This window comes from Crassostrea angulata, chromosome 4 (genome assembly GCF_025612915.1).
Source record: "Crassostrea angulata isolate pt1a10 chromosome 4, ASM2561291v2, whole genome shotgun sequence".
NCBI classification, from domain to species: Eukaryota; Metazoa; Mollusca; class Bivalvia; order Ostreida; family Ostreidae; genus Magallana; species Magallana angulata.
In genome coordinates, this window is record NC_069114.1 from 49,633,022 (window position 1) to 49,660,367 (window position 27,346).

At 35.9% G+C, this 27,346-nt stretch overlaps 2 protein-coding genes across 21 annotated transcripts in view; one reads left to right on the top strand and one right to left on the bottom strand.

Annotated features, from left to right (window-relative positions):
* Nucleotides 1-1,462: 1,462 nt before the first annotated feature.
* LOC128182515 (sperm flagellar protein 1-like) lies at nucleotides 1,463-20,319 on the bottom strand. Of its 19 annotated transcripts, none has more exons than XM_052851176.1 (9): nucleotides 20,018-20,319; nucleotides 15,456-15,567; nucleotides 15,012-15,145; nucleotides 8,910-9,012; nucleotides 7,383-7,421; nucleotides 7,213-7,275; nucleotides 6,047-6,085; nucleotides 5,276-5,405; nucleotides 1,463-2,683 (listed from the first exon to the last, which is right to left on the bottom strand). In XM_052851176.1, exons 1-9 carry the CDS (start codon nucleotides 20,175-20,177, stop codon nucleotides 2,549-2,551), a joined length of 915 nt encoding a protein of 304 aa, XP_052707136.1. In that variant the 5' UTR covers nucleotides 20,178-20,319; the 3' UTR covers nucleotides 1,463-2,548. The 19 variants fall into 19 exon arrangements, with proteins under 19 accessions (XP_052707136.1, XP_052707127.1, XP_052707141.1 ...); XM_052851167.1 differs by having other exon boundaries at nucleotides 14,916-15,145; XM_052851168.1 differs by having other exon boundaries at nucleotides 2,544-3,051; nucleotides 14,916-15,145.
* A 45-nt stretch (nucleotides 20,320-20,364) lies between these two features.
* Nucleotides 20,365-27,346, top strand: part of LOC128182513 (telomerase protein component 1-like) — a 42,507-nt gene continuing 35,525 nt past the window's right edge. For both annotated transcript variants that reach the window (XM_052851163.1, XM_052851165.1), the window contains exons 1-6: nucleotides 20,365-20,501; nucleotides 20,957-21,060; nucleotides 21,258-22,081; nucleotides 26,048-26,182; nucleotides 26,386-26,547; nucleotides 27,066-27,162. In XM_052851163.1, coding sequence (XP_052707123.1) covers nucleotides 21,009-21,060; nucleotides 21,258-22,081; nucleotides 26,048-26,182; nucleotides 26,386-26,547; nucleotides 27,066-27,162 — 1,270 coding nt within the window. In that variant the 5' untranslated portion in view covers nucleotides 20,365-20,501; nucleotides 20,957-21,008. The remainder of the gene's footprint in view (nucleotides 20,502-20,956; nucleotides 21,061-21,257; nucleotides 22,082-26,047; nucleotides 26,183-26,385; nucleotides 26,548-27,065; nucleotides 27,163-27,346) is intronic.

The window sequence follows — 27,346 nt, forward strand, 5'->3', positions numbered from 1 at the left end:
GAGATGTTTATATAGATCATGTCAAAAACAGCCATGAGACACACAACAGAAAAGAGTATGTGGTAGGTAGATTCTGTGTCATGTGACCTTTATACAGATCATGTTATCGCAAAGAACAACAACAACAATCAAATCTGGTAGAAAGAGTTTAATTTGAACTTGTAAATAAATATACATCTCTTTTTACATGTAAACAATACTTTATTTTATGAATACAATAGATGTCTGAGAAATAAGCTAGGAAAATAAAACATTCCTATATATCTGCTTCTGGATGATCCCTGGGGTCTGGTCAGTGACGGTCACACGGAACAGCTGTCACATGATACAGGTGACCCAGTGTCCTCATACACACAAACAAAAAATTAAAACATCGCCTCAAAATAATACCACAGCTCAGCATGCATGGACAAATTAAGTCAAAGAATTACAAAATATAACATATTATTCTGAATTAAGTATGACAGAAAATCTCTGAACAAATCAACAAATTTAGAGAAAAAAAAATGAATTTGTGAGAAATTCTTCTTTAACACAACAAATAGTGGTATTTTCAGTCAACGATCATATATGCATGGATAAATGCTTTATACAAGACTAGAAAAATAAGAGTTACAACATGTCGATTGAAAAAATATAGTTACAGATTTTAAAATTACAGATCTCACAAACTTTTAAAAAAAAACATCATAGGAACAGACAACAAAAGGAACATGCAAGTAAAAACATGAAAATGAAAAAAGGTATATTTATATACAGAATTAATTCAGAATAAAATAAAAATATATTCCAATCTTTAAAAAGTGAAACATTTGGGAAAGAACACAGATGAGCCACTCTTGAGAGACATTAAGGCCAAAGAAACCTTTCGTTTAGTTTCTCAGGCAGTGCAATGTCTATTCAATGCTGCAGTTCATTATCTGCACTGGCGTCGGAAGCAAATTGTAAGTGGGGGGGCTAGACTAATCCTCTGAAATATTGAGAAAATAGTAATTCCCAAAACCATGGAAATCCTAATCCTGGGGGGGGGGGGGGGGGGGGGGGGGGAGTATACCTATACTTCCCGTAAAAAAAAAATTTACTTACCCAAATTTTTTTTCTCCAAAAATCATGAAATTTCCTATTCGTGGGGGGGAGGGGGGGGGGGGGGGGGGGTAGAATGCTTGTGAATCCAACTTTTCAATCTTTCAAGGTAAATTTAGAAACAATAATCTTTCCTGCGAGAAAAAGTGGGGGGGGGGGGGGGGGGCTGAACACTCTATATGCTATGTTTCTTTCTAATGGTAAGGTATAAATTTGCAAAAAAAAGTGGGGGGTCTAAGCCCCCCCTAGCCCCCCCCCCCCCCGCCCCCCCCCCCCCCCCCCCCCCCCCCCCCCCCCCCCCCCCCCCCCCCCCCCCCCCCCCCCCCCCCCCCCCCCCCCCCCCCCCCCCCCCCCCCCCCCGGTTCCGACGCCTATGATCTGAGAGAGGAATAATTTTTTTTTTTTTTTCATTTTTTGAACATGAGTTATTCCCCTTTTTGAAAGCTAAACCCGCCTGAGAAACTTAAGATTTTTTTGTTAAAGCAGAACCCAAAGAAATCTGACGAGGACTATATACTACCTAAATAATACAGGTTATTGTAACACTTGTTAACACGGTCAGGTTAAAGAAGTTGGATAACTAACTCTCATCGCGAAGTCTGCCATCTTCAGAGATGGAGGGTATATTAGTTTTACTGCCCCCACTATATACATCACTTTGGCAAACATGGAATTTCTATTCTATCTATTCTATGCTAATTCTTTTGAGTAATGGGTCAAGTAATAGGGTAATTATATGTACATATATTTTCAGGTTTTTTTATATTCCCCACCAAATTAGTTAATAATATATGTAATTTGTTGTTTACCACTACCCCTTTAAGAAGAAGGAAAACTTATAAAAAAGTGAAACAAAAGAAAAATGAATGAATCTACAAAAGGAACTGAAACAGGGAGGCACAAAGCTCCGACATAAAATCTTCATTTCTTGAGTCAATACTTTCCTGAACTTTTGATACAATGCAATATAAAAACGCAGCAGTGACCAAGTACCGGTAACAAGATTATCTTCATCAAACCAAAAATATCACATAACACGCAATGCTTGACAGTTTGAAATACATCACCTCTGTAACAGTAATTGATGCATACACTGACATGGGTGTATATATTTAAACAACTTAACGTGAAACTATATAACACATCTTTTGGGGGTTACAAACTCAATATCCATTGAAATGGTTAAGAAATTATGAATATAAATATATACATACAGATAAATCTGAGTTATCACAGAACTATATCACAGGCAGTTAGCACAATCCAGACCCAGTGATCATGCATGTTACAAAAGTTAGTAGGAAACTCCCACACACCATTTATTAGGGGACTTGTGATTGGTTGTATAATGTACATGATGAGACAATACACACAAAGACACAAGCAAGAGAGGACATCCCAAGAAAAAACATTGTGCAATTTCTTTCTGACCCCATGCTTTAATCATGCTGCGCAAGGCAGCATTTTATTTGACAACATGCTTCCTGCTGGTCACGTAGTATAGACCCTGCTCTCTTGCTATCTGCCCTTGTAGATCTAACATTCTGGTATCTTTTAACTGTAAGAGGTGTTCAAGGCGTCGAATTTTTGAATTGAGCATCTACAAAATATGACATGAGAAAAAAAGGTGAACATGCAATAGGTTCCCCTGATCCTAATAAAAAGAGGGCGGATGAATCAACCCAAAAACTGAACCAAACAAACAGCCTGGAAATTATGACAAGAAAGTGAAAGAAGAAACACAATGGAACTGAAATAAAAAAAAAAAAGAAAATTAGCAGAAGTGGTGTTAATAAAACAGAGGATGTTTATAAGGAAGGCACATGTTAGATATTATCGTAAGAGGTTATTTCTAGCGGCCATATAATACAGCCTTTGCTCGCGCCCATATTGTCCTTGGAGTTCAAGAAGACGCGTATCTTTTAGCTGTATAAGGTGTTCTAATCGCCTGATTTTGGAATTCAGTATCTACAAAAAAGGAAAATTCTTGAGTTCATAAATACTTTTGTTCCTCCAGGGTATATAGATAATAGATTATTTTTTTGTTTTGTTTGATTTTTCAAACAGATATCTGATATTGTTCATCTCAACTTGACAGCTGGTTCTGTCGGGCCCAAAATATTTTTCGAAACCCTTAAGCACGATGCTAGAAAAATTAAATTCATGAACTCAGTAACTATCCATTAGTTAGAAAGACTCAACAGGAAACAATAAATAAAAATGTTAATCGAGGGGGTATAGGTGGGAGCGGGGGGCAGGAAGTGCGGGGGTCAAATTATCCCAGGTAGTGTCTCCGATTGGTCAGTCTTAACATTCTATAGTCATTGAATATATCGTATTTCATGTCCGCTAGTCTCTCCTCCTTCAGTCTGTTAAGTTGCTCTAATCTCTTCACTTTAGTATTTAACATCTACAAAATAATCCAATATTTCTACAAACATTTGAAGCAGTTGTTTGTGATTGGCTCTACAGACTACATATTATCAGTGCTAGACAACACGCTACTAAGGTTTGTGTACAGACAGTGAAAGGAGAGGGAGCTTAATCACTGTAGCTCCGGAAAATATCTCATCCATTGAATGGAAACTCAGTTGTTAGCAATGACACTACATAGTTTATACATGTATATCTACATGTCTCGATTCATTACCAGGCTGTGATTTAGCATTAGTTTTTCTTTGGGGCGGGGGTGGGGTGGAGGTAACTTGTGGTCTTATCATCACAAAATTCATACTCTGATTCTTTTTTCACAAACTTGAAATGAAAAGAGTATCATTAATCTATTTAATATTATTGAGTTGATAGTACAATTAAACACAAACAAGAGCGTAAATTGAAATCAGAAAAAGGTACCAACCAAAAAGTTTTTTTTAGTTTTTATCCAACAAAGTCAAAAGGTTGTGGCTTAAGGTCAGACGACACGTTCCTCAATTTAAGATAACTTTTTCCAGGAATTTGTTAATGGTTTACTACTACCTGGACAAGCTTTCTTGCAAAAAATTAGGGTACCTTACCAGGCATTTCTGCAACATACTAGAGTATGCAATATCCTACATAATCTTCTTGAAAATACATTTGAATTGCTGATATAAAAATAAATACTTCTCTAGCACAGTGAAATTCACTATATTAGAACAATATCTCTGCCGGAGCGGGGCTTTGAACTCATGACCTCTAGCACCTATACGCTTTTGGCAGTGAGCGGCCACGGTTCTAACCACTCGACCATCTAGACATATAACCAAATCCAAGTAAATTTTGATCATTTTTAAAGTAATTATAAAATTAGTATTTTTTATTGGAACTGTTTATTACGAGGAGATACAAAAAAGATTTTTGAGGAACGTGTCGTCTGACCTTAAGTGGTGCACACTGATAGTAATGGAAACAGGTTCAAATCCTCAATTCCTCTTGATCTTAAAATCAGTAAAATTAGAAAACTTTGTGATATACTTGTACTTATTTGACAACCTTTGTTGAAGTAATTTATAACTAATCAATATACAAAATGCTCCAAGCCAACAGAATATAGGATACAGTCTTATACCAAAAGATAAGGAGTAATGAAATTGGATGAATTAGGAAATTTCTGATGATTCAAAAATATGCCTACATCTGGGGCTGTGATTTACAATACTGTAGAATAGTAGATCAAAACAGACTGGGTGGAATCACACTGGTACATGTAATACCAACACAGTTATAGGACTAATCATATCTTATAGTACATGTACTAACACAGTGTTGTAGGACTTAGCATACCTGGTAGTACTAACACAGTATTAGAAATAGGACTAATTATACTGATAGTACTAATGTACCAACCATAATAGAAGTAGTACTAACACTGTACATGTACTAGGACTGGTCATCATGGTAATACTAATACAGTTCTAAGACTGGTAGTACATGTACTAATATAGAACTAAGACTGGTCATACTGGTAGTACATTGTACTAATACAGTTCCGAGACTGATCATACTGGTCGTACTAATACAGTACAAGGACTGATTGTACTGGTAGTACTTTTAAAGTACTAGGACTGGTCATACTGGTAGAACTAATATAGTACCTGGACTAGTGCAGACTGGTGAAAGAGTGGAATAAAAATAGTGCTGCCCCAAGATTGGAACACTGGTCTACCAAACTTGCATAGCAGTTTCTGAGTGGGACAGAGATTTAGATAATTACCCTGATTGTTTCGTCCTTGGCCATACATTCCATCTCTTTCTCCTCTAGGTAGCTACGTGGGACATTGTCGGAGGTAGGGTAAATGTAGATCGCTGGGTCAAAGTATCCCTTACCCTCAAAATGGTAGGAGCTGCAACAGAGACAAATTGTCATGGTAACACAGAGTCATCATTCTGTCAAATGTGGCCTGTTGCCATGGATGGCATCAGAGAAACTTTTATCACATTCAGTATACATATAGATGCTTGGTGTCTGAGAAGTTTCAAATCTAAGAGATCTCATTCAGCTTTTGTAATCGAGGCTCAAAACTTTTTTATTGCGACATCATAGTATTACATACATGAAAACCACTTTAATAGTAAGGACTTTTTTGCTTACCGGTAATTACTTTATCATTACAGCTGATCAACGTCTGACAACTATCACAATTATTATATACACACACATCTGTAGTTCTTATTGTTAATTGTTCACTTCCACTAAACAATATCATAACAGAGATTCAGAGTGAAAAGCAAGCATGTAATAATCTGTTAAACAAAGTTACCCTTAAATTACTCATCATCTAAGAAATACTCTGGTTACATGTGTGAAGGCTTTAAGCAGCTATGATAAGTGATCAAAAGTAGTCTCCCCTAAATTCCCTGTCGCAGGTGAAGCTCCGATTACATACAAGGGAGATAAGCCGTTAAGTGATCTGCGATTTTGATCCGACTACACGTGATCTTGTTCTAGAACTAAGAGATTGGAAGAAAGTGCTGGCCTACATACCCCATATCATTGGATCCACCCTTCGTTTTAACACCAATACTTCAAAACACGAGGTAAATGTTTCATAATAAATTAACATAATACAAAGTAATGAGCAATGAGTATCTTAATATAGGAATTATTCCTTATTGCTCAAGTACATGTAAAAAGTACACTGTACAATGTTAAGTACAACGGATCATTCAATTATCATAAAATAATCATAACTTATTTATTTTTGTTATTATGTACTTATTTTAAGTGCAAAGTTGACGTACTTTTTATTGCAGTTGACATGTTAATGCAGCACACAGCATGTTTTATAGTTTGCATATTAACTGGTAAGCTAAGCTTTCAACCGTATTTATTGGCATAACAACTACATGTACTTTAGAGTTATTCAAAAGCATCAGTGTTTGGACTACTTTTAATGGTGTTCAGTCATTATACATTATAAATGTATAGTTTTAGATATTACTACTCATCATTTATAAAGAGCTGCTGTCCTCTTTACTCTAGGCACCTATAATTTAGAAACTAATCCATGAGTTGCTTTGCCTGAACATTGCTGTCCATCCAAACTCTTCTTCAGCATCATTGACAGATTGTTTATTGGTAGAGAAGAGGGTACAAACATTTCAAACCAAAGTTTGTGAAAATTGCATGTTGCCCTAACCCCTGTCAGTCTGTTATTCCTTGCCTACAATAATGACCTTGACATGTAATAATCTGACCTTGAACCAAACAATGTATCAATTAATCGTAAGGGCGCTGGTAATACAAAGTAAGAACAGACATTGTCTGGTACGACACATGTATTGCATTCCTTTATCTATTACATCTAGAAGTCATTCCATTACCTCTAATTCATGCAATTTAGACTACATGTTCTATAGATATATATCATATCTTTATTCATGCATTTAAATTTACTACTTTGACAAACTTTTAAGTTCTGTAAGGTCAGGGGCATGCAGATTATATTACACACCACACACAACACTTACATCACAGCATGGTAACCATGGAAACACTCAAAATCCCCCTATCCTAAAATACACCATTTCATCCCTCAAAAATCTCTCAATTTTACTGTTTTTAAACTTGATTGATTTATTTATAAACATCCACCTTTGGTGTTAACAATCCATAGTCATATTGTTGAGAAACAAACCTAAATTTTATACCTTGGTCGTCCCCAGAAATCGTATATCCTGGGGAGATGTGATTCTAGTTTTATTTCTGCAATACTGAAACAATACACATTGGTGTTACTGTTAATCAAATCACATCATATGCCAGTGAAGGCAGATAACAACGCCACATAAACATAAAATGTAAAACCCAGGACTGTCACCTCAGTAATTCTGGCGTGTATTCAGCATCAAACAGATAACTGAAAAAGAAGCCCTACAGTGATTGAGGAGGGGTGCCCAAGCCTTATAAAGATTGTAAAGGGAATTATAGTATAAAATCTATAACACTGCATTGTATCAATAATCAGCTAAATGTCTTTATAAATCAGTACAGCATACACTTTAGAAAGTGAGCTAGTGCATCGTTAGCTGGGGGTTATGATATAACTACGGTGTTAAGACCTAACTATTTAAATACTCAACTTTTACCGTAAACTACATTTGAAATAATAACTTCAAATCATTAGAAACATTATATTTAAAATACATAAACAAGGAACCAAATCTACTCATCTCAATGACTCTTACTTTATATGGTAATTATTATACACTAATTAACTCTAAGGGTTAAATTATGCTAACCCTATAACACAGAGAGTACTGTCCTTCTCAAATAATAATTGCTAAATCATCCTTTTCACCCATTTTGTTATATGAACATTCAAGTATAAAATTCATTTTATCATCTGCTTTACAAGTGAACTTCTTATTTATAATGAACTTTCTTTAAAAGAAGAAATCAATGGGAAAATTTTTATTTGATTTTGTAAAATATCTCTCCTCTTTCATAAATTTCAAATTTCTACTCTACATTTAAATGAATGCAGACAAAATATTTGTTCATATAAGACAGGTACATACTGAAAAGCTCCCAGTTATGAAAAGAATCATAGTCATATACACATATTAGTTACGTAGGTTATAGATGTGCCAACAGAAAGCAAAGGTGGAGGGGTAACACTAAATATCGTGTGAGCAAATGTTTACTGAGAGCTAATTTACTGATCAAGTCATTACCTAAGAAGTTGTTTGTTCTTTTGCCTACAGATAATATTCAGAGGGTACAGGTATAGATGTAAGAACAAAGGTACAGAATAAAAATTAAACAATACTGACATGCGACCAGTTCTCGCCAAGTACCATTTCTCGCCAGTGCATCAATAATCATATTTCTTCATTTGTAGTTTTTTGTGTGAACAAAATGACGTAACAATGCACAGGTGAGAAATGGTTCTCTGCAAGAACTGGTCACATGCTAGTATAGTTTCATCAAAGTTCAAGATTCAGTTCAAGATTGAGATCAAAATCCAACTGGACAATAATTTTCAGAACATAGATGTTTCTACAGGGGGTGAAGCAAAAAAACAAGCATGTAAACTTTCTTCTTTGTCTTTAAAATGTTTAAGCCAATGAATAAGCTCTATTTGTATCAGATCAAAAAAAACATGTCATTTTATAATTTTTCTATAAAGATCAAGATTATTCTGGTTGAAGCAATTTGCAGCTGCCAAAGTTGGTTGGGTTCATATCTTTAATTATCTAATAATGTCTTTCCTGTGAATGATATGATCAGCACAGATAAACTGTAAACCTGCATGAGTGTACTGATAAAGTCCTACATGTACATGTTGCCCGATACTGTGCTTATGCCATTGTACTGTCCCGGGCAGACTACGCTGCATACTTACGATCTGTCAGGGTGATTGTGAGGGATTTCTCCTTTTCCCAGTTTCCGTGGAGATGAAAGTTTGCCTGGAGATGACCTTCCAGTTTTTACTGGAACTAATGCCTCTGAAAGAAACAATTTTTTCTTCCATTACACATCAAATTCTGAAGAAAAAGTTCTACAGTGATTTTTTAAGCTATATACAGATTGAAATTTGTTAGTTGCAATTTCTTAGAAAGCTTGATTGGAAACGCTCTAGTGCCCATGCAGTTATTGATTTTCTTGCTGAATTTTATACCTTGACATGGTTTTAAATATTATATATATAAAACTTTAACATAAAAAGAATAAAACTGTTAAATTTCATCTAGGAGAATAGTACATTGCCCTGAATGTTTGTTTTGGAAATCACATATTTATCGATAACAGTATTTTTAACTTCAGTACATGTATTTAAAATATCTTTCTGTGTAGTGGTTACCAGATTTTAAATTTTATTTCAAGTCCTTTAGATAATCATTATTTTCAAGGTTTCAATCTTCAAGTATACTTATTAAATAGATACTTATTGAAATGATTCTGCAAGTTTCTTTGATTAAACCTTCCTGAAATTATTGAAGAAAATGGAGCGCACCCATTACTTGAGATTCCTTATATCAATGTGTGGCCTTCACAAGGGAAATTTAAACTCCTAATTCAATGTAAGCAAGTAAACACAAAGGCCATTACACCTGATGGTTGTTCAGTATTTTTTACCAGAAAGAAACAGTGTTACATATACATAGAGTTGTCAGTCAGTCGGCTCCATTGACAAGCCTAGCGACAGACCACCTCACAAGGACTCTCTGATTTATCTGAACAATTTCAAGAAAGCCAAAGTTCAATAAAGGTACACACTGGATCAGCAAGTGTTCAATTCATATGGAAACTTCAAATACACTGCCAGGTGTAATGCACACCTTGATTTATCTGCATGTTTCTTTCTGTTCTGTTTTTGTGCTACATGCTAGCACATAGTTTTCTTTACTTAAAGAAGAAACATTTATACAAAAATATCCAAATGCATCAAAAAGAAATTTTGTGAATACTGAAAAAAAGATATAGCCCTTACAAATACAGATTCCAAACCTTGTTATAACATATACTGTATTTCTGGTTATTTTTCTGATGATCTAATTTAACTTGGGTTTTTTAATCATTTTCACAGCAAGAAATTATATCCAGTATTGTTTGTTCTTATGCCGACACATATAACAAAGTTACACATTTAGTCCTTTTCCTAAATTTTGTCACACGAAAAAAAACTTGGATGTAATGAATATGTATATTACATGTAAGCATTAGGCAATATAACAGAAAGAGACGTTAGACCTTGATTCAACAAATACAGGTCCTAGATCTTGTTATAACTGATTTAGACCTAAGAAAATGGTATCTTTAATCAATGTGTCATTTTTTTTGGAAGGGTTCTAATAAAGCCACTCAAATATTGTTGGCCTGACAGCTATATCTGATCATTCAGCTGTCAACAAGTAACCTGGCACATTTTTGTACCAACAGGAACCAGCATACTACAGGCTGTTGTCCACACAGACTTATATCTTCAAGTTATGAGCCCTTAACATTTAACATTGGTTGCCTACCAGATTGAAACTGAGGATCTTTGGTTTGCCTGCCTTTGGTTTTTGGTGCTTGTTTACTGCCATTGCTTTCTCCACCCCCTCTCACAGATTTATTGCCATTATATTCTCCACCCTCCCTATATGACCGACTATAATCAGTCTCTCTGTGTTTACTGTTCATTTCTCCACTTCCTCTGAGTCTCCCATTGAAATCTCCACTCTCTCTTTGAGCTCTGTTCATATCACTGTCTCTGAGTTTGCCGTTGGGTTCTCCACTTTCCTTGCGTGAGGTGCGACTTCCTTGAGTGTACGCTGTATTGCTACTATCCATTGTGCCAGGTTTGGATGGTATAGAGGCATGGCGGCTATCTTTAGAACCGAGTTTACTACGACTGTCTTTAGAGTCAGATCGTGAATATCTCTTAAATCTCTCAGAGTAATCCATAGTTCTTTCCCAATTATGTGGAATTTAAATCCATTAAAACTGAAAAGTCCTAAATTACAACTGTCACTTGGAATAAAAGAATCTTTCTATAAATTGGTTTGAAAAAGTTCACAGTAACATAAATCCGAAGCTTTTTTATTCACTGTGCCATTGGCAACATTGTACAGTCCAGTGTTGATGGTGGTTTCCAATCAGAAACAGTTTAACTTACTTACAATTACAGCCCATTGTCAAAAAGCCACCGGAACCCTTAATCTGTACTGTTACTCTTGAGAGAACAGCAAATCCTTGCCTGGATTAAATTAAATATATTTACGCAAAATGGCCCTCATTGAGCTTATGGTCAATGGATACTGGAGCTGTTTACAATTTAAAAAACCAATTACGTGGACACTCGGACAATGACACATCAAGCTTAGCATCTCTTGTTTACTCTCATAACAACACGAGGTTCTGATCTCAAATGAAGACTGCATGGACTAGATTAAAAAACATAAATTCTTTATGAGCAATTTTTATTTCCTTGATACAACAAATATCAAAGGAATTGAAAACGTGGGGGCACCATGACAACCAGTGACATCTCGTGTGTTTAGATCAACCCTATCTCATCGACGGAGTTCCGCCAACTAACTACAGGTTAAAGAGGAAACTACCTAATGTATAACTTTGACATTTACGGATAAATCAAGCACTTTATTGATCCGATGTTTTGAAAGTAAAGAATTCGGGTCAAAAAGCCCAAAGAAATGAAACAGTTTTCAATAAATGGCACTGGCACTACTTTGCAGAGTTTGTCGTTTTAATCCCCGCGTAGTTTAAACGCTGGTGCTCTGACAGTTAGATTCTATTGTATTTCCATTCAAGGATCAAAATAATCTCTGAATAACTTTTAATAATCCATAAAACCTACAGTGGATGTCTTAAAGTATTAAAACAGTGCTTAAATTCCCTAGCCCTACAACTTCACAGCTCAAAAGGTTTGTTCTAAGAATGCATAATAAAGCTTTAGCCTTATGTATGGAATCAACACGTATTACATATACCGTACTAACATTATGAAACCATGTTCATTTCCTCTATTGCAAAACAATTGTTTTCATCAATTATAATCTTAATACTAATAATAATCCTGTTTACAATTACACTCAGTATCTAACATTTCATTTGTCTTTTATACAAATTAATATCAAAGTTTTTAAAATTACACATCTATGTTACTTTTAAACAATTCTTCTTTAATTAAGCATTCAACTGATCAAGTGAATTCAAGGTGCCCTTTTAGAGGAATTTTATTACATTGTAGAAATTATTCCCACTTCCTCTACTGCAAAACACTTTTTTGTTAATTAGGATCTAACTATGTACAAACCGTAGTTCTTTCACAATTATACTCAGCATCTTATATTCAATTTGTCTTTACCAACAATGAAATTTAAATCTAAAAAAGTTTTTCCTTATGCATTCAACTGATCATATGAATGGTGCCCTTTTATGAGGAACGAGAGTCATCATTATTTGTATATTTTAGGTGAGACTAAATTTTTAATCTATATCAGTCTACATCCCAGTCAATAAGTATGAGGTCCTCTGGATTACTAGGCCATGGTATTGGTAACATTGATTGTAATTTCCACGTGTAATATGTGATATAAGTTGTAATAAGTATAGACTACGTCAACATTTGCCGCACTTACAAGCACACAACAGCACCGTCAAGAGCCCAGCTTAATCGACTCGTTCTCTTTGCATAGAACTTATTCTGGGTTTGGATATAATTCAAACAATATAAGCTTTTAAAAGACAGACTTAAATTGCGATATTGCCAGCTGGATTGCACAATGTTTAACAATTACACCACACCATGTAAAATCTGAAGCGGGAAAAAGTCTAGTTACCCTTCCCTCTAACAATCCGTTAATTGCAGAGTTTTGGACATTCCTCAGAGTTTTGTGCTTCCATTATAATGTGTATTGATTCCAATACTACCATCTAACAGGCCCTTATCTACATTGCCCACTTTATTGCATCCTATTCAGACATACCCTAACACCTTGCCTTTTTAAATCTAATCAATATCTTTTTTATTAAAAACAAAATAATCGATGCAAACATTATTACTGAACTTTTGAAGTACCAGTATAAGCTAGAGTATGCAGACTGCATGGTACATATGACACAGTCGTATTAAGTAAAAACATCATCGTTTTCCTGACATCATATATCAAAAAATCATATTTCCTGACAACATTAATTAAAAATTCATGTTTTTAATTAATGATAACAGCAGTTAATGACCTGTAAACAGTTAGTTAACTTCCCAACGATTCGAGTGAATTCACGCTGCAACATTTTCAAAGAAATTCATGTTTACTTAGAACCAAGTCATGTGCATTAAAATTCAACTGTAAAAAGTGCAGTGCAAACTAGTCCATAATTGACTCACATGACTAATCAATCATAAAATCAAACTCATCTAGAAACCTATAAAGTCTCACCCACCTACTAACATTTCCCGAGCCCCATGTGCTTTTAACAAAATCTATGCACAAAGGTTCCAATGACCGATAAATGTATGATGACCACAAAGGTTCCTATGACCGATCAATGCATGATGGTCAAACAACCAAAGACCACTTATGAAACACTCTATTCATCTTCATTGACCAATTAAACCTAATTTCTTTTTCAGAATCACTCTATTCATTTTGTTCATTTTACCCATGATCCTGTTTCCTGACCACGTGAGCAACTCCATAAACATCATCTACTGACCTCTTTTTCTTCTGTGAACCCTCATTTGACCCCATTTCTCCTCTGGGAGCTACCCTTGACCCTACAGTACTGACCAGACAAACCCTTAAAGAAAGCTGACCCAAACCAAACCCCAGGTCTACTTTCTGTGTCCACTCTAGGTCTACTTTGCATCTGCTGGGGGGGGGGGGGGCAGACTTGACCCTGAGCAAACCCAAAGCTGATGCAGAGCAGACCAAGAGCGGATACAAAGCAGACCCAGGTTTGGGGTTTACCTTGGTGTAAGGTTGTGTCTGGTCGGTACAGTAGTTCTACTCTCTTAACCGCTACAACAATCATGTTTCTTTGACTCCTTGACCCCATTCTTACCATGAACCACTTGATTCATTTTGTTCTTCATCCCATTGAATTCATTCCTTTTGAACCAGTCTAGCAATTAATGCACTTTCTTGGCCCAATGTGACATGCTAACCTAATTTATCACTTTTAATTGATACAAAAGACATGAGAATCCAAAGCCAAGCTCATGTATAAGTATGACGGTTAGTTTTGATTTGTATCATTCAAATGAAAAAATATACTGAAACTGTGGAAAAATTGATAATCATGCATATTATTAGACAGTGTGAAAAAAAAAGAATTTTAAAAGCCTTGCACCATCATTTTTAGTTGGCTTCAAAGAGTAACTTGATAAGGAGAGTGACAGAGTATTATGTTGGTTACATCAGAAATGGCAGTATGTTTTTGTACACCATATTCTTCAGAATGGTCGAGAACTGACCAGGAACTACCTTTCTTCAGAAGTGGAGTGATAAGCAGTGAAGAGTCCAAGCTCCAGAATACACAGACAACAGAGAATGTGAAGGTCCACAAAAAAACAACAGCCATCAGGGCACGGATCAGGGGATCAACCAATGTAATGACCGTGACATTGATACTGCGGTAGCTCCATCGAAAGAAACCAACAGTAAGACTTGCGATAGGTTTCTGACAATGCAGTTACTTTTTAAGAGCTTGTTTTAAAACAATTCACAATATCAAATTTGAATTCCTTACCTTTTTTTAAATTGGGTACTTTCTTGTTAATTATAATGTAACGTTAACTTAATTTTATACAGATGTAGATTTTCACTTAATGGGAATGGGAGCCTGATGCCTGCTGAACAAGTGCTGGGAAAAGGACCACACATGGAAACAGATGACTTACGACTATTTTCGGCTGCGGGGGCAGATTGCGATTTTTTTGTTTCTTTAGTGTCCATACTCTGGGCGAAGTTGGCATCTATTTCCAAGCGGCTCCTACCTTGTCTCTGGAGGTTCTTGTCAATCTGAAGCCGCAGGAGCATCAGGACTTTCTCGACCACTTTAGGCTTGCAGTTTGCTAGAGCTCGAATGACCTCATCAGAAAGGTCAAGGTCAAGCTTCCGTAACACTCGCCTGTAGGAGAAAACATCATATTACGTGCATGGACATTGAAATTTATCTTTTAATGAAATTATGTTATTTTTAACATTTTGAAAAAGAATAAAATCAAAAATCAGCATTAACTATTGTGAGCAAACAGTAATATACATATATATATCAAGGTAACCATTTCATTTTTTTAGAGACAATTTTTCAAGGAGCTTTGTCATTAGGGGGTAAGGCCAACAGTTGGCTAGTTTTAGAACTAGGCGGTGGATTCTTGATTTTACTTTAGCAATAAAAAAGATACCTGAGAGCTTGTTTACCTGCCTATTAAACTCACCTGTTCAGTAGGTACCAGTTCTCCATCTTCTGCTTTGTGGCAGCAGCAGGGGAATAGTTATGGAGCTCTACAATTTTGGGGAAGTAATGGGCAACAATTTCTGCTAGGAGTACTGAAAGGAAAACAACATTTCATGTAAACTTTTTGAGTACTGTTATCTTTTCTGATGTATTGTAACATGATCAGATGATCTATTGTTAGAGCTGTAAAAACTTACAATATACAATGTAAACTTATAATTGATTGATTGTTGTTTAGTCTCCTTTTCAGCACATTTATTTATGTCAAGAAAATACAAGAGCCAATAAAACTTGGACTTTTCTTCATGTAATAGAAGCAGTACTTTATTTTAGAATACATAAGTACATTGAAAAGACCTTTGCTGCCCAATAAACAGAAAAAAAATTATTGTTTCTCTTATAGCAAATAAAATACATTATAAAGGAACAGTTTACAACCTCTAAACTGAAAGGTTAATGCTAGATGATTGGGGGGGGGGGGGGGGTGTCGGTGCCCCTCCCAAGCAGCCAAGCCTGGAACACAGAGTCATGGTGTAACGGATTAACCTACTAATATGGTTACAGGTGAGTAGATCAGTCCCACATTTTAGTGTACCTGAGTCAGGTACAGGTAAGGTAAACACGGCTCTATCGATTGGCAAGCCTTTACTCTGCAGCTCTTTTGAGGATAATGTTTTAATCAATAACTTCATATTTTTTATTGATTTTAATTAATGGTGGATCATCCATGGCTAATTTGGCCGAGTCTTTTGATCAACACTGAACTAAGGACATACATATAACAGTGCCATCAAATGCTTTATATTCACAATGTACTTCTATTCTATTAATTTATTTTACGGAATGAATGTACCATTTACCTGTCTGTCAAAATAATATTTAGTAATATTATGTAAAACTTACCTGTATTTGATTCTAGTAATTTTAGAGGGTAAGAAGAGAAGATTGCAGATTGGGAAAGGGAGATCTTACTTTTATTAATAAATAATAACGTGGAATTTTAGGGAAAATTCACTGGCAAATTGATCACACATTTATCCTTCACCCACAATATTGCCTTTTTGATATTTGTCATCGTTGTAGACCCATGTAGTGTTGATACAGTGGTCGATTCCACACATTACAAAAACATAAAAATATGTGTCCAATCTTTGTCTATTTGTCATGCTGAAGAAAACTTGAATAAATTTATTATAAGGAAGAAACAGCAAACCTCTAAGTTACTTGAAGTGATTTAGAAATAGAATGGTTCAGGGAATCTGTCCAAGGAGTTCATTGTTTCTTATTTCATAAGACTGACCAAGAATGAGTCTTAACTAACCAAAGGTTTAAAGAAAGTTGTTTTACTTTTTTAAAAGCATTTAAAAGTAGCTAATTCCATAGCGGACTTGAATTTAATTTTGTTGTTCAAACAGCCATCAGATATTCTATAGCACTGCATGTTTCCTAGATTCACAAGAAGCTAGCAGGGACGATGAAGAAACTGAGCCTACGTTGGATCTAACTAATACTTAATACCTAATATGATACTTGAAATTTGAAGGAATGGTTCATAGAATATTTCCTGCAGGTGTAACTTGTGTTGGACATAGACCCAAGGGGTGCTCTTCCCACCTCCTGTTTTGTGTCCTTAACAACTAAGTATTTCATTTTTAATGGGACTAATCACAAATTCAAACAATTTGGGCGTCCCATTATCTCCAAACATTGTAACTAAGACATTTAACTCTCATTTACCTAAGAACTTTACTACCCAGTCCTCCAAATATGACCTAAGACAGAAGTGCTTGTACAAACGGCTAAATTTAAAATAGAACATTCTAAGTGAAATTAGGTAGTGCAGTTTTAATGGCCAGGTCTGAAATGCAAATATGACCTGTTCAAATATTTTCTTTTCAGTACTGTCTGCATTTGAAATTCAACCTTCTGGATATCTGGATAAGAGAGAACGAGAAAAAGACAGAGAAACTCTACCTCTTAGATAAATATTTAAAACCAGATAACGAAGACATACTTTAGTAATTACTCAGTTAAACCAATCTCCAAAAGCTTGTTTGCTTGAATGGTTTAAAAATTATCATGATTTCTTTCATCAAATTACTTGTACTGTCGTCAGTAAATCAATGGAGTTAAACAACTCATAAAAAATGTTTAAACTTGCATGTTAAAAAAATTGGTCACTTCAAGAAATTTTGTAAATAAAAAAAATATGATTATTAATGCTTTAAGTTGAAACATTTTACTTAAGTTTTCACTTTGGCCAAGACTTTTCTTCTTTTTTTCCAAGTAGAAAACTGAGCAAGATATTTATCAAGGTTTCTGAAATCTTTCAAACCAATTTAATTAGCAACATTGTGAAACTGTTGACATGATATGATGTGTCAACACTTCTCTCTCTCTCTCTCTCTCTCTCTCTCTCTCTCTCTCTGTATTAGCCTAGGGTAGGCATTCTTTTTTTTTTGGGGGGGGGGGTCTGTCCAAAATTGGACACTTAGCTTTTGGTAGAGTTAATTGAAACAGCCATTGAGACAGTTCAATGTCAGAAGTGGTGTGTCTATGTTATAGCTCTGACACACATAATTCTGCTAAGGAAACCCTAAGTAAGAAAAGGTTGCAATCAATATGAAGGGTAATAACTCTGATAGGGCAAGGAATAGCTATCAATTCATTAAACAAAGATCTCAGAGATTTGTATGACATCCAATAAAACAGTTATATTTTAACTTGACAAGTTTGCCTGTTCTCATTTCCTCTATAATTAGAAATTTATTAATGAAATTCAATGGTCTTAAACTTTCTTCTTCTACCTCAGTCACTTGTGTATTGATCATCGATGTTTAGAGGCTTACAAACTCAATTATAAAACATGGATAATCGGGGAACTGTTTACACAGAACTTTCTCTCTTGTTTAACGTGGTGATAGGAGAACAATGAATTATTGAATGGGCTTTTTCCAAAGCCAACTAAACAGCTTTTAAGTTTACCATTTACCAACCTGTGTCAATAAAATAATTTGAAGAAAAAAATGTACATGAACAATTTTTGATTTTAAGGAAGAGTCAATTTCAAACCTCATGTTTACATTTTAATTTATTTATGAAGGTTATAAAGTATAATATACCAGCTAAGTTTTGATTTATTATGTTGTAACAGTTAATAATGTGGTTTAGAATTCAATGTTGCTGCTGTTAATGTGTCCTGCTAACAAATATCAGTGAAATTTTATCAACATGCCTACATGTAATGACATTTCTTATGTTTAAACTTCTACCATAAACCTGATAAAAGAGGTAGATTTTTTTCAAATTTAATTATAATTATTTCATAAGTAAATTATATTTTCGATGGTAGATTGCTCAGTACACAAAAAGCTTAGTACACTGTTATATCATTAGAGGGATAAATTTCCCTGTATTTCTTAAAATAAACCAAAGTTTGCATTCCATGATACAATTTAATTTATTAAGTGGGCTGATAGCTTCAATGTGACATCAACAAATGTTTAATAGATTTGGATTTCCTTGTCTTTCTTTAAATCTCTCCCATTTGGTCCTTGTTTTCACACTTTGTAGCAGTAGATAGCTCTATATTGTTACATCAACAGAGGTAGGGATTATATAACTTCTGTAAATTATTTTGGACATAAATTTTACTTTACATAAAAAACCACTATAGAACAGTTTATTTTTCAATATCTGAGGAAGGGGAATGGGGAGGGGATATAGTTTCTTCATGGTTTAGTTTTTGTTCTGTATTGAATTTTGATTATGAGCCGTGCAGTGAGAGTTGGCTTCATTATCTGTACATCTACATAAACCTACAACGCAGTTCCAAAAAGTATTTTCATTTGACAAGGAATTTAAAGACCTGAAGATCAGAGAGTTTAGGTTGCTGGTATATATAAACCATTGCCAAATTCCTAACCATGGTTTAGTTGCTTAATTTAATTCAGGCTTATATAGGATTAGTGAAGGAATATTATCCTCTATGCTGAAGAGAAAAATAATAATAAAGCTGACTGCTCGAACTATCAGATCTGTTTCAAACTGTAAAAAGTTTGAACAATTTTCAAAATTATAAGTTGCGTGAAGCTTAGATGATGTTTAGATTATAGTTGTGATATTCTCTAAAAAATGTTGACAAATATTTAACAAGAAATCTATATCAATAGTAATTGTATTTTATTATTTATAATGCAATTTATATACTGAATTTCATAAAATTAAAAACATGCTTAATCAATAACTTTGAGAGCAGGTTAAAAAATCAAAGATCCAATGTATATGCAACTGCATTATCATGAGAAAAAAATATGGCAAATTTATCGACAGCTTATATAATTTCCTCATTGATTTAGTTGTACTGAACAAGGAATGGTTAGTGAGAGTGAACTGAAATAAAATAAACCTTTTTATCTACTAAGCATACAACTGTATTGGCAGGTAATCAAATGCAAACTGCACAGGGCCTAGTCCAGCTTAATCTGGCAAATCTCCATTATTGTGTACACCAGAAACTCAAAACTTCAAATATTGCATTACCTCCATCTGAAAAATCTTTTCCGATGTTCTTTTTTGGCCTGGTTAGTGGAATTCTATCAATCCATTGGTATAAATTTTCTAATTCGACATCATCAAAATACTCTTCCATGTCCACGCGCGTTAACCCGTTCAATTGTCGTCTAAATGTTAAAGTTTCCATTTCTTACTGAGACTGTACATTGGTCGATTGAAATAAGAATAATTGTCAGTCAATAAATAAAAATCAAACTCCTAATAACTTTTCATCGGAACTTCCGATTGCAAACTCGCCCATGAAACCGTTCAATCCGCTTCAATGCACATGGGGGTCAAAGTGGAAATCCGCTTTGTTGTCGTTAGTAACAACTGTGCTTCCGGATTGACAAAAACGAAAGTTGAAAAGGAAAGTAGCAAATTGAATTTGTAGGTGTTGTGAAATAACTATTCATAGTTTTTTTCCAAACATTCATAATGTGAATTCATGCTGCAGTTGGAATTCCTGATGGTAATTTCTTTTTCTCTTTTTATTAAAATAATTTTTGGCTAAGGGAGTATTTTTTTTGGTTGAATGTTATAGGCTATTTGTAAGTGTCAACCCATTAACCAGTGTGATAATGCTACACGCCCACTAATTCCATGAATGAATTGCTGTACATTGTTGTGTATTAGTTTATGCAGATTCAATTGAGTTTGCTTTAGCCGAAATTACATTGTACCGATTTGTTTAATGATAGCATAAATTCTTGCAAAATTAATTTCTGGATCTAAAAATAACAATGACAGAAATGGTATGTCAGCATTTCAATATGTTGCACCATCATAGTTATGCATTTAACGTATCTTTTATGCCAATATAATTAGCAGTGAAATATATAGATAGTCAAATATGATTTCTCGACTTTTCTAGACATGAACTCCTTTTAAAGTTCAATAATGATGTTTATTCTATGATGTTTTCAGCATTTTGAGATCATTAAGTTGAAATTATGAGCAAAAGTTCATAGAAATAATCATGGATACGTCTGGCAAATCTCTTCTTTCAAAGTGGTCCATTGGGGGCACAGGTAAGTAAAGAATTTTCTGGTTAGATATTAATTGTGGTGCCGTTCTTCTCTCATGTTTTATGCATGAAAATGATTATCATGCATTGACTATTTAAATAAGGATTCTGAAACTTTTATGATTGCAAAAAAAAACCCAATGGCCATTGGTTTCCAAATTTATTGTGATCAGTTATAAATTCATTTTTTTTTTATTTAAGGTACGAAGTCCAGCTTTGAGAGTACAAAGTCCAGTGTTTTAAGCAACAAGTCGAGTTTGCTGAGCTCCGGACTTGAGAGTAAGCTAATCAAGAGTGGGGGAGGATTGTCCGCGGACAGGAAGAGGAAACAGCTAACCACCAAAACTTCCGTCCAAGACAAGAAACTGCTGGTGGAGAAAAAAGCTCTCAAGAGCAGTCTGACAACATCTTCCTCTCGGTTGACTGGAGGAAGTTTGAAGAGTTCCCTTCTTGGGACCACCTCTCTGAGCTCTAAACTGACAAGCTTACAGAGGCCTCTGACCCCAGAGACTAAATCTTCAGTGGGGATTAGCCATGTTACCTCACAGACGAGGCCACTCAGTGGTGGCCTTTTGGGCTCCACATCCCCCGCCCTCAGTATCACCAGTAAGTACACGTCCTCTGGACTCTCATCAGGCCTTGGGAAGTCTCTGATTGGACAGACTGAGTCCTCAGCCACCCACAGCAATGTGTCACAGTTATCAGCCCTGACCAGTCAACAATCAGTGGGAGGCTTATCTATGAAAACAAGCCAAAAATTGTCTTCCACTGGGATGTCATCAGTTTTAGGCAGCCTCAGCAGTAAAGGGAAGAAATCCCAAGTTAAGGAGAAGATGGGATCCCACAAACGAGCTGCTGAAGAGAAATCAGAATTTGAAAAATACAAGGTCAAGGCTCCTCGTTATGACCTTGGGCAGGTGTTACCCAAAGACAATGGAGTGGAGGTGCCCAAGTTTGTGAACCCAAGCAAGGATCCCAGTCTAAACAGAGCAGCCATTCCCCTGCATGATGTTAATGGACTCAAGGTAAAATTAAAATCACCAGATTTTAATCTCTATTGTTGCAATAAAATATTAGGATGTTTTTTGTGGATTTGAAAAAAAAAGATCAAGAGGAATATATAAAAACTTTTACGTTGTGATTGTAATTTCAAGTTCTTAATTATGCAATTTGTCCAATTCATCAGCCTGCTAATTCAGACAAATAAGCTAATGAATCATTGTTGTAGCTATGTAGTACAATAGCTGGCCCTGATCAATGTTATATGTTTCTGTGATGTAGCTGGCCCTGATCAATGTTTTTTGTTTCTGTGTTGTAGCTGGCCCTGATCAATGGTATATGTTTCCGTGTTGTAGCTGGCCCTGATCAATGTTTTATGTTTCTGTGTTGTACCTGGCCCTGATCAATGTTTTATGTTTCTGTGTTGTACCTGGCCCTGATCAATGTTTTATGTTTCTTTGTTATAGCTGGCTCTGATCAATGGTATATGTTTCTTTGTTGTAGCTGGCCCTGATCAATGTTTTATGTTTCTGTGTTGTAGCTGGCCCTGATCAATGGTATATGTTTCTTTGTTATAGCTGGCTCTGATCAATGGTATATGTTTCTTTGTTGTAGCTGGCCCTGATCAATGTTTTATGTTTCTGTGTTGTAGCTGGCCCTGATCAATGGTATATGTTTCTCTGTTGTAGTTGGCCCTGATCAATGTTGCCTGTCTCTGTTGTAGTTGGCCCTGATTAATGTTTTTTGTTTCTGTGTTGTACCTGGCCCTGATCAATGTTGTCTGTTTCTTTGTTGTAGCTGGCCCTGATCAATGTTATATGTTTTTGTGTTGTAGCTGGCCCTGATCAATGGTATATGTTTCTGTGTTATAGCTGGCTCTGATCAATGGTGTATGTTTCTGTGTTGTAGCTGGCCCTGATCAATGGTATTTGTTTCTGTGTTGTAGCTGGCCCTGATCAATGGTATATGTTTCTGTGTTGTAGCTGGCCCTGATCAATGTTATATGTTTTTGTGTTGTAGCTGGCCCTGATCAATGTTGTTTGTTTCTTTGTTGTTGCTGGTTCTGATCAATGGTATATGTTTCTTTGTTGTAGCTGGCCCTGATCAATGTTTTATGTTTCTGTGTTGTAGCTGGCCCTGATCAATGGTATATGTTTCTTTGTTATAGCTGGCTCTGATCAATGGTATATGTTTCTTTGTTGTAGCTGGCCCTGATCAATGTTTTATGTTTCTGTGTTGTAGCTGGCCCTGATCAATGGTATATGTTTCTCTGTTGTAGTTGGCCCTGATCAATGTTGCCTGTCTCTGTTGTAGCTGGCCCTGATCAATGTTTTTTGTTTCTGTGTTGTAGCTGGCCCTGATCAATGTTATATGTTTTGTGTGTTTGTAGCTGGCCCTGATCAATGTTTTATGTTTCTGTGTTGTAGCTGGCCCTGATTAATGTTTTTCTGTTTCTGTGTTGTACCTGGCCCTGATCAATGTTGTCTGTTTCTTTGTTGTTGCTGGCCCTGATCAATGTTATATGTTTTTGTGTTGTAGCTGGCCCTGATCAATGGTATATGTTTCTTTGTTGTAGCTGGCCCTGATCAATGGTATATGTTTCTGTGTTGTAGCTGGCCCTGATCAATGGTATATGTTTCCGTGTTGTAGCTGGCCCTGATCAATGTTTTATGTTTCTGTGTTGTACCTGGTCCTGATCAATGGTATATGTTTCGTTGTTATAGCTGGCTCTGATCAATGGTATATGTTTCTTTGTTGTAGCTGGCCCTGATCAATGTTTTATGTTTCTGTGTTGTAGCTGGCCCTGATCAATGGTATATGTTTCTCTGTTGTAGTTGGCCCTGATCAATGTTGCCTGTCTCTGTTGTAGTTGGCCCTGATTAATGTTTTTTGTTTCTGTGTTGTACCTGGCCCTGATCAATGTTGTCTGTTTCTTTGTTGTAGCTGGCCCTGATCAATGTTATATGTTTTTGTGTTGTAGCTGGCCCTGATCAATGGTATATGTTTCTGTGTTATAGCTGGCTCTGATCAATGGTGTATGTTTCTGTGTTGTAGCTGGCCCTGATCAATGGTATTTGTTTCTGTGTTGTAGCTGGCCCTGATCAATGGTATATGTTTCTGTGTTGTAGCTGGCCCTGATCAATGTTTTTTGTTTCTGTGTTGTAGCTGGCCCTGATCAATGGTATATGTTTCCGTGTTGTAGCTGGCCCTGATCAATGTTTTATGTTTCTGTGTTGTAGCTGGCCCTGATTAATGTTTTTCTGTTTCTGTGTTTGTAGCTGGCCCTGATCAATGTTGTCTGTTTCTTTGTTGTTGCTGGCCCTGATCAATGTTATATGTTTTTGTGTTGTAGCTGGCCCTGATCAATGGTATATGTTTCTTTGTTGTAGCTGGCCCTGATCAATGGTATATGTTTCTGTGTTGTAGCTGGCCCTGATCAATGGTATATGTTTCCGTGTTGTAGCTGGCCCTGATCAATGTTTTATGTTTCTGTGTTGTACCTGGTCCTGATCAATGGTATATGTTTCTTTGTTATAGCTGGCTCTGATCAATGGTATATGTTTCTTTGTTGTAGCTGGCCCTGATCAATGTTTTATGTTTCTGTGTTGTAGCTGGCCCTGATCAATGGTATATGTTTCTCTGTTGTAGTTGGCCCTGATCAATGTTGCCTGTCTCTGTTGTAGTTGGCCCTGATTAATGTTTTTTGTTTCTGTGTTGTACCTGGCCCTGATCAATGTTGTCTGTTTCTTTGTTGTAGCTGGCCCTGATCAATGTTATATGTTTTTGTGTTGTAGCTGGCCCTGATCAATGGTATATGTTTCTGTGTTATAGCTGGCTCTGATCAATGGTGTATGTTTCTGTGTTGTAGCTGGCCCTGATCAATGGTATTTGTTTCTGTGTTGTAGCTGGCCCTGATCAATGGTATATGTTTCTGTGTTGTAGCTGGCCCTGATCAATGTTTTTTGTTTCTGTGTTGTAGCTGGCCCTGATCAATGGTATATGTTTCCGTGTTGTAGCTGGCCCTGATCAATGTTTTATGTTTCTGTGTTGTAGCTGGCCCTGATTAATGTTTTTCTGTTTCTGTGTTTGTAGCTGGCCCTGATCAATGTTGTCTGTTTCTTTGTTGTTGCTGGCCCTGATCAATGTTATATGTTTTTGTGTTGTAGCTGGCCCTGATCAATGGTATATGTTTCTTTGTTGTAGCTGGCCCTGATCAATGGTATATGTTTCTGTGTTGTAGCTGGCCCTGATCAATGGTATATGTTTCCGTGTTGTAGCTGGCCCTGATCAATGTTTTATGTTTCTGTGTTGTACCTGGTCCTGATCAATGGTATATGTTTCTTTGTTATAGCTGGCTCTGATCAATGGTATATGTTTCTTTGTTGTAGCTGGCCCTGATCAATGTTTTATGTTTCTGTGTTGTAGCTGGCCCTGATCAATGGTATATGTTTCTCTGTTGTAGTTGGCCCTGATCAATGTTGCCTGTCTCTGTTGTAGTTGGCCCTGATTAATGTTTTTTGTTTCTGTGTTGTACCTGGCCCTGATCAATGTTGTCTGTTTCTTTGTTGTAGCTGGCCCTGATCAATGTTATATGTTTTTGTGTTGTAGCTGGCCCTGATCAATGGTATATGTTTCTGTGTTATAGCTGGCTCTGATCAATGGTGTATGTTTCTGTGTTGTAGCTGGCCCTGATCAATGGTATTTGTTTCTGTGTTGTAGCTGGCCCTGATCAATGGTATATGTTTCTGTGTTGTAGCTGGCCCTGATCAATGGTATATGTTTCTGTGTTGTAGCTGGCCCTGATCAATATTGTATGTTTCTGTGTTGTAGTTGGCCCTGATCAATATTGTATGTTTTTGTGTTGTAGCTGGCCCTGATCAATGGTATATGTTTTGTGTGTTTGTAGCTGGCCCTGATCAATGTTATATGTTTTGTGTGTTTGTAGCTGGCCCTGATCAATGGTATATGTGTTATATATTTCTTTGTTGTAGCTGGCCCTGATCAATGCTGTGAGTGGGTCCCTCATCTGTCAGCCCAACTTCTCCAACAGCAATGACCTGACCCGTAGAACCCTGTCTCAAATGTCAGATAGAGTCGTGACCTATGACCCAGAGTTTATTCTGAAGGTAATTGCTATGAATAATTGTTGATAAAAAGATCAGAAATGAAATTTAATGTGTTAACTATGAAGATTTAAAGAGATTAAAGTTAAAGATTTATTGTTAATGGAGATACATGTATCCTATGTCAATGGGAACAATATTCATGTCCTCGTCTGAGTGGATCTAGAGGATGGAATCAATTGGATATGTAATATTTTTATTTTCAGGTTGCACTTTACACAAGGAAGGATCTAAACATCCGAACTACCGCAAACTTTCTCCTGGCCCTGGCCTCCAATGTAGATGCTTGCCGACCTTTCCTGAAGAAGTACTATTGTGCGTCTATTCAGCTGCCGTCTGACTGGATTGAGGTGGCCGAGATTTATCAGGTGAAAAACTACTCAGATACTAATGTACATTTATGACACAGGTGTTCACATCAGATACTGGTAGTCATGTCAAATAAAATTACGTACATATATATCAATTTCCAATCACGAACACTACATAGGTGAAGTATCGCAGCATTATCAATTGCACTTTATAGTTGTCTATAAACATCAAATAGATATTGATTAAAATTATAAAATCATATTCAAAGTATTTTAGAATGGTATATTTAAATATTAATTGCTTGGTAAAAAATCCCTGAAATGTAACATAAAGGTTTATCATCGCGTAAATTTCTAAAAAAAAAAATTTAAACTTAAAACATCTAGCATTTGACCACAGACGAAAGATGAAGGCTGATGTCACCCAAAAATTAACATCAGTAAATGAGAAAATCCTCTGTTTTACTTGTTAGTTTGCAGTTAAATTTCATTTCATTTTGTAAAAGACATAAATCAGATGAATTCGTAGTGAATGTCAATAGAGGTGCTAATGGCTGATCTTTGTTCCCGTGCAGGCCTTCCACGACACGAATCTGACCCATGGGTCGATCCCTGCTGCCCTGCGTAAGGTCATGATCATGAAGTTCCAGGACTTTGACAAGTATCAGCTAGGTAAGGGACCTAATGGTAGAGGGTAGATTCCTATGACCAATAATCTGACCATTTCCTCAGATGAGTTTACTCCCTTTGGTAGAAAACAGATTTACATAGCTACTAGTAATTGATTGTGGCTCATGAGGTAAGATTCTCACATCCAATTACTGTTTGTCTCCTCAACTAAGTTAACTCCCTTGAT